Source organism: Ascidiella aspersa, chromosome 1, assembly GCF_963924565.1.
Source record: "Ascidiella aspersa chromosome 1, kaAscAspe10.2, whole genome shotgun sequence".
Classification (NCBI taxonomy): Eukaryota; Metazoa; Chordata; class Ascidiacea; order Phlebobranchia; family Ascidiidae; genus Ascidiella; species Ascidiella aspersa.
Genome location: NC_139447.1, coordinates 37,716,903 through 37,725,429, shown reverse-complemented (window position 1 = coordinate 37,725,429; position 8,527 = coordinate 37,716,903). Strand labels below are relative to the sequence as shown.

The following is an 8,527-nucleotide window of genomic DNA, read 5'->3' as shown; positions in this document are numbered from 1 at the left end:
CTTTTCAGACCGCGCCAAAACGGCTCGCTGAGCTGTCAGCCTCTGGGAGAAGCAAGCTGCCGGCATTCGCTAGAGGCGACAAAGATCTGAAATCGTTTTTCAATTGTGGCAATTGCTGCGCTGCGGCTTTCCAGACAGCGCCAAAACGGCTCGCTAAGCTGTCAGCCTCTCGATAAGCAAGCCGCCGTTGTTCGCTAGAGGCGACAAAGATCTAAATCGTTTTTCAATTGTGGCAATTGTTGCGCTGCGGCTTTCCAGACAGCGCCAAAACGGCTCGCTGAGCTGTCAGCCTCTTGCGAAGCCAGCTGCCGGCATTCGCTAGAGGCGACAAAGATCTGTGCATTTTTGCTGAAATTCTTAAAAGTTTGAGCAAAACGCGCAGAGCCCTTTCAAACCACACGGAGCGCAACTGAGCAGAAAAATTGAAGTCTTTTGAAATGTGTTAATGGTTGCTTTGCTGGGCGTTTGAGTTATGTTTTTGTCGTATGGCCCTACTGCAGGGCTCGAAATATTCGTTCCAATAGCTTTGTTTGTATACAGGGTTCGAATTGTTCTACAAGCCCCTAAATGTAATAAAATTAGCAACAAAATTTTATTCCAAAATCAATACCCTCGATATATTTGTTGTTATACTGTATAATAAAATTTTAGATCCCTGGGATTTTGGTCTAAGGGTGCTCTAGCGGCCATTTTGTTGGTGGTGGGCTAACTTGTTTTGAGTTTCCGGAATGCTATGCTCTTATTTCGTTCTATACTAACGCAAAAATAGATCAATAATGACGTTTTCAGTGTGTAACAAAACAACAATTGTTGCGACAACAACAAAACTTTGTTGAAACATTTTTCAAAAGTTATACCATATTTCAAAATCCCGGGACAGTCGATGGAATGTTTCTATTAAATATATCTGTGAATTTACAACTGAGATTTCACGCATGATATCGGTGTTGGATAACAATTTTACAATATTATAAAAAAAAGTTGCAAACTTCAACCAGCATCACCGTACAGTGTTTCAAACAATTTGGTTGTAACTCTTCTGTAGCGTTGCGTGAGACTCGGTCGTAACTGCACGTGAAAGTAAACAGTTCAGGGCTGTTTGTGAGCCTAAAGTACACTCTGTTACGTCACAAGCGCGAGAATGGCCCTTTTCGTTTGAATTCTATTTTCAAACTGATAGCTTTGTTTGCTTACAGGCAGTAAGTATGGGGTTAGGGGACAATGCCCTGGCTTGTTTGAGTTGCAACTAATTTTATTTTGTTGCGAATTAACCCTGCTTTGTGGCCTCTACGACCGTTTTATCACACGCCTCGTAAAAATACGCGCAATCGAATTAAGCGCGTGTTGGGTTACAATCAGGATGCATTGGCCCTATTGCGACCTTAATGCCTTCCGCCAAAAATTCCACGCAAAGTATATTGTCCGTTTAACTTCTAAACCAAGTAGAGCGTTTGATGCTTTAGTGAACTTTGCTTTGGAGAAGTTATAGCGATTACTTTTTAAACCATCTATAAGCAATTTATTTTCCATATTTTAAAATGGTGAAAATGTGTATACAAGGTGATTTTTCAATTGTTTATCTCGTTGTAAGCTTGTAAATAGCACACTTTTAAAACAAAAATGATGTTTATTTTGTAAACTGTATTGAAACTGGTATAACGTTCATTTTGATCCATTTATTAAGGATAGTTTAAGAATTTATGATGGGTACATTGAACGCAAACGCATAATTAATAAATTGGGAATTACATTTTGTGCTACAAATATAGCACATCCTTCGAAACACATAAAATCCGTTGCCTTTTTTTTACTTTTTTTTTTTTTAAGGGTTTTACTAGCTTCCATTATAAAATTCATTGTTACCTACAACGAACAGCGGCAGTTTTTTGAAAATAGACGCTGCCCCATAAAATGTTACAACAATCGTAAAATGAGCAAAGAATAAATACAATTGAATGATAGGCTACTTGGAACTAGAAGATTTCGCCAATACCCCTTGGGTTAACACAATGTTTAACGTGTAAGGCCACACACGTGTGCAAACATGTATATTTGCTTTTCACATGGACTCTGGGTGCTAAGTTAAGGTGTAGGTATATTGTCTAAAGTCCCAATGCCACACCTATGTTTACAGGTTTATAATTCCCACGGAAAAAGTCAAAAGCCCCTTCAGAAAAACACACAAACATTCCAAATGCGTTGCCAATCCGGGAATTTGGTTGCGCCATTACCAGCACACAGAAGCACGTGAAAGTGTTTTCACCACTTTAAACGCGTGTGGTTTTGTATATTTGCTTTTGATATGTTGCGGCAAGATTTATGACCTGATGTTAACAGTTTTATAACCTTGACGCAAGTGGTTTTATCGCCCTAGGAACGTGTATTGGAACGTGACCACGGCTTGCCTCATGAGAGGCTGACAGCTTAGCGAGCCTTATTGCGCTGTCTGAAAAGCCGCAGCACAACAATTACCACAATTTGGAAACCCATTTCAGCTCTCTGTCGCCTCTAGCGAATAACGGCGGTTGGCTTCTCGAGAGGCTGACAGCTTAGCGAGCCTTATGGCGCTGTCTGAAAAGCCGCAGCGCAACAATTGCCACAATTTGGAAACCCATTTCAGCTCTCTGTCGCCTCTAGCGAATAACGGCGGTTGGCTTCTCGAGAGGCTGACAGCTTAGCGAGCCTTATGGCGCTGTCTGAAAAGCCGCAGCGCAACAATTGCCACAATTTGGAAACCCATTTCAGCTCTCTGTCGCCTCTAGCGAATAACGGCGGCTTGCCTCACGAGAGGCTGACAGCTCAGCGAGCCTTATGGCGCTGTCTGAAAAGCCGCAGCGCAACAATTGCCACAATTTGGAAACCCATTTCAGCTCTATGTCGCCTCTAGCGAATAACAGCGGTTGGCTTCTCGAGAGGCTGACAGCTTAGCGAGCCCTATGGCGCTGTCTGAAAAGCCGCAGCGCAACAATTGCCACAATTTGGAAAACGAAGTTAGCGCTCTGTCGCCTCTAGCGGGCGATGGCGGCATGCTTTACGAGAAGCGGACAATTAGCGAGCCGTTTTGGCGTGGACTGAAAAGTCGCAGCGCAGCAATTGCCACAATTTGGAAACCCATTTCAGCTCTATGTCGCCTCTAGCGAATAACGGCGTTTGCTTCACAAGAGGCCGACAACTTGGCGAGCTCATCATTATAACTTGTATGAAAAGTTGATTTCAGGCGAAATCTAAAATTTGGGCGATTTTTTAGCGAATAGCAAAGTTATGATTACATTTAGAAATTCGTCGGCAATTTTTCAAATATTTTGTTTTTAATTTTAGGTTTTAAAAAAATAATTTATTTTGTTACGATGTATGTTTTAGTTTTGTTTTTAGTTATGAAAGAGTTCAACTAAAATTAAGTATTTAATTTCGATACGATTTTTGATTTATATGCAAAAAGTTTGTCTGCACAAGATGATGATTTATTTCACAAGTTTAAACAATTAATTGGGTATGATTTACAAATACTTTATGGCTGTGTGGACAAACAGATTGTTACTTAAACAACATGCGGTGATTAAGTTCCAAACATTAAGGCGTTTTATTCATTAAAGGAATTAACGGAATAAATTTCCCTTCATTAAATTAAACTACTTGTATGAGTTATACTAAGATTTATAAGACCATTACATAGATTTCATTTTCTTTATTAAATATAAAAATCTTCCCAAAATGCTGTCATTACTTTCTTTAAAATTAAGACATAACATATAGCATTTCTTTATGAAATGATACCCATAAAGTGACACATTTATCAGGTGTAATTACCCACTGTTTAAAATCCACTGTTCCTAATTGGAAGTTGACAGTCATCGATGTTGCTCAACTATAGAAAAAAACGAGTAGATCCCCCTAAATTATCAAAAAATTCTTTTTTAAACTGATATGTATTATCTATGTAACTTTGTGATTGTATTTCAAGAGACAGCGATAACCAAAGCGATGGATAACCGTCACCGATATATTGTTAATCACCTGAACTGTTTAGCTTTGTGTTTTTAATCCAGTACTGGACTCGTTGCAGTGTGTATGCTTGCCGTGTTCATTAAAGTAATGCCTACCTCAAGTACGAATGTAAATTTATCAGTAAACCCAATAATGATATGTTCCACCAGCGGGCTATCGTTAATTTCACGAGAGTCTCGATTACTTTTGTCCAATTTTGTTTTAATAAAGCGTCATTAAACAGGTCTTTCGTCTACCTTGAACCTTAATTTCATTGTTTCTTTGCTTTACAAATCGTGCGAATAAAAAATATATTTCTACCTAAAAAATATTTATCAAGTCAACAACAATTTCTCCCTTTCAGATTAATTTTTAAACAAAATTGTAGGTTAACAAATTAAGGAAACTTAACCGTCAACTGCTAGAGCAAATGTTAGTCTGCTTACCTATTGCTTCTTAGAGTATAGTAATAACGTCATCTTTTGACGGATCTAACTGTCGTACGTTTTGCCCAGAATAGCAGGTAAAGTATGGAAATACCACAATGACCTGGAAAAATTATTAATTAACAACACCGAATAATGAAGCATTCGAAACGTGCATAAAACATTTTGCCTACACCACGTTATCATCACTGACGCCGTACTATCCCTCAAAATATTAGTTTTTGTACCGGCATCCTTATGATAAACCTATTACCAACAACAACACGCTTTAAAATTGTTTTCAGGCAGACATAGTGATTGCAGAAACTGTACTTCCTTCTAATTATCTTATATCTTATCGTGGTTGTGGGGAACCTGGGGAAAGGATTCAGCTTCCAACCACAGTTGTTCAAGGACCTACAAGCTACGGACCAATAGGTTGTGACAAATTTCTGAAATTTTGCTGTCAGTTTAGGTTTGAAATATAATTAAATCAAGTGCAATGCTTAAGAATTTTCGAAAAAGTACTTTATGTGGACGTGAATTTCACTGGGTAACCAATGTCTTGAAAAAGGAAAATTGTTTAAAATGACCTAAATTTAAGATATTTTACAAATGACTTTAGTTAGTCAATTCAAATCGACTTGAATTTTTGTTATTTTCGAAACATTGATAGATAAAACGTAGTACGAATATCCAACCCCATGTACAGAAGTAGGTAGCATTTTGAGCGTTTCGATTAACTCTTTGTTCATTTTCAACGTAGAGTTATTCGAAACGTTCAAAATGCTACATGCTTCTGTGTGGGCTTTGATATTCTTACTATATGTCTTACTACACCCTTCAACCATTATGCTCCTAAATTGATAGATAAATACTTTAGTAAAACAACAACAAAAAATACCACAAAAAGTAATCAGGCCTAATCAGCCTGATGATATTTAAATTGTTGTCTTAGGCAAAGTGTTGCTACGTTTCTGGGCTCAACTCAGGTGGGGAGTAATGGATGAAGATGGAAAGTTTTACTTGGACGACAACGGGACGCCTCAAGCAATAAGGTTAAAGTTATGGAAGCTGAATACTAAATTCTGTATCTGATTAAGCAGCATATATTTAGTTTCATATAAAGATCTTTAAACATAACGAGCGAAACTCTGTATTCATAAAAACAATTGACATAATTTGCGATAACCGATGGCTTTATATTAACTTTCGTGCAGCTAGCCTATTGATAAATATACCTTGAGTATTGAAGTGCACCAAAAAAGCAAGGCTGCTATTTTACAAAATTTTATAAACACAATGTTGTTGCCGGTGACACTAAACGTGAAAATAGACATCTATTTAAATTGCAAAAAAAAACTTTCTTGTGGTAGCCAAAGAATTTTGTTTTTATTTGGTTAGAAAAATAATAGTAAATAATAAGATAAAGGCTCTGAATAAGAACATTTAACTCGTATTATTATTTATTCTCGAATCAGAATTGCTCTTTCTATAATAATAAAATAATCTTAGTTCAACTAAATTAAAAAAAAAATAAGATAAAAAATAACCTAGCAAAACCTTTTAGTATTTAACAATGACAACTCTAATGCTTTGTCTTGTTGTAGATGTCCTCTGTCTCTTAATGGGACATATTTGTAACCAAACAAAACGCCCTGTGTAGTTAATACAACTACTCAGCTCTACGAAGACACCTGTTGGTTCAACGTTTCGGACAATATGCAGCCAGATAACCTCTCAGCCTCTATAATGTCACATCAGTTCATTTCACAAGTGGGCGCAAAGATGTATTCAGCTGCATAAATTCACAGTGATCTTAGCACTATGATACTTGCTCACAGTTTATTGACGACGTAAACATTTTTTTTCAAAACTTATGTTTGGGTAGTTCGAACTCTTCTTTTATCACATTATGGCCAAAGTCATTTGAGAAGTCAAAAATGTTTTAAATTACTTTCCTCAGGTGACCAAGTTTTGCCACAACAACGCTAGCGACCCTGTAAATCTGCACAACCAGGACGCGCCCAACAAGCAGAACAGGTTTTGTGGGCGACGAAGTACTTGGGAAGTCGTCATTTCTTCCGAGGACTTTGCATCGAACCAACCAAACCACGCTTTGGATCTCAACGTGAACTTCAAAGTGGTTCAGGCCAGAAGCAGCCCGGTCTACGTGCTCGTTCTTGATGTTTCTGGAAGCATGAATGATGGGGTAAAAGTTATTTTCTACAATAGCTACAGTGCCCGATAAACTATATCAATTTTACGATTGTACTTTATAATGGTACTTTAATTAATATAGTGTTGCTACCAGGAATGTTTCAATTGTAGAATTTTTATTCCGGAAAACTTTACTAAAGTATAGCAACTTTTCGATAAACTGTTCTTCTTTATGGCAATATTGCTACTATAGGCAAAAAAATACATATTTACCAGACAAAAAGTAGGAAATAAACTTTGGTATTTTATTAAAATTTTGCCGGAAGATCAAGTTTACAATTGAATGGTACTTTAATTTTGCCTACATCTAATTACTAATAATAATTAAGCTATATCTCCTTGATATAGCATCTGAGCCATTTTGTTTAACAGTTGCTTTCAAAAGGAGTCGCAAAGGTCCAGCAGTTTAATAAAACTAAATTTTTATTAATAGAAACACAACACAACAAAGAAGGCAATCTGCCTTATATTGTATTTCAATTTGTAAATGTTTCTTATTCCATTTACTCTAAAACGTCCTGTTTTCTAGAAGGCAAGCTTTCTTCGAGGGTTGTTTAATTATCGCTTTATTTTGTGTTCAGTGGCGGGCCCAGTATTTTAGTTTGGGGAGCATGAACGTTTTCAGAGATGACGTCAAAAAGTTACGTCATTTAGCAATTATTCTTAAAACAATTGTCTAACGAACTCGTGCGCAAATATGCTTTTGATAAATAGTTTATTTTTTTTAACCTTAATGGGAGCCGCTAAAAGGGCGGTTAGAAGTTGAATGCGGCTATCGGAGCCGCAGTTGAGAACCCCTGCTTTAGGTTATATCTCCGGTCACGGAGCTATACTAGCATTTTAGCAACATTTTGGTTTTAAACGGACAATAGAACGTAGCGCTCTATTTTGCTATACTTTAAAGTTTACACCCTTATTATAACATATTAATTATTGAATTGCAGACGAGGTTGGCAGATATGATATCTGCTGCAACGGCATTTCTAAACACGTATGCACCAAATGGATCTCAAGTGGGGATAGTAGAATTTTCGACAAATGAAACCATCACCAGCAATTTAACTCAAATCGATGGAAACAGAGATACCTTGGTTTCGCAACTACCAAGTGAAGCAATTGGTGGAACATGTATCGGTTGTGGAATTCGGTCTGCACTTACGGTAGTAGTTTTTATGGTTTTGCTCTTTTACTTATGTTACTAATAATACCGTATTATCTTCGTTATAGGTTTTAGATGCTGACACTCACGGGACCAACGTTATTGTGTTGACTGATGGAGAAGAAAATCGAAACCCCAACGTGTCGACTACACGAGAAGACGTTCTAAGCAAGGTTATGTCTAAACAATTGTTTTAACCTTATTTACTTATTACATAACACAAAACTACCACCTACATCTGAAATAACTGGTTACATTTAAATGATTTGAAACTGTGTTTAAACAACTCAGAGTATTACAAAGCTGATACTTAATTTTACAGTTATTTAGTAAATAATTTCGTGGTCTGCGGATCATATGAAGATGATCTAAAAGCATTTTAGCACGAAAATAAAATTGAAGTATTTTAACTCGTATTTTGTTGCACTTTCAATAAACAGGGAATCTGTCTTCGCGCGATATTCTTCGGAGAGTCAAGAGGAAACGCAGATTTGCAAAGTCTGGCTGAAAGCAGCTGTGGAAGTTGGTTTTACAGCAGGGATGGCGAGATTGGAGATCTTCTGAGCACGTTTCAAGCCACTGCTCGCATTGATGATGGAGATATCACCAAACAACAGATACAGGTTGAACAGAAAACAGATCCACGTTGCAATTTTAAACATGTTAAGTTATGCTAAATCATCTATTAAATAATCGTCACGTAACCTACAAATTAAATTATCATTTAAAAAAGTAGGAA

The 8,527-nt window shown here is 37.0% G+C and overlaps 1 protein-coding gene across 1 annotated transcript; it reads left to right on the top strand.

Annotated features, from left to right (window-relative positions):
* The first annotated feature begins 6,086 nt into the window (after positions 1-6,086).
* Positions 6,087-7,985, top strand: LOC146170376 (calcium-activated chloride channel regulator 1-like). Its single transcript, XM_083391763.1, has 4 exons — positions 6,087-6,185; positions 6,376-6,621; positions 7,574-7,789; positions 7,857-7,985. Exons 1-4 carry the CDS (start codon positions 6,132-6,134, stop codon positions 7,983-7,985), a joined length of 645 nt encoding a protein of 214 aa, XP_083247889.1. The 5' UTR covers positions 6,087-6,131.
* The last annotated feature ends 542 nt before the right edge of the window (positions 7,986-8,527 follow it).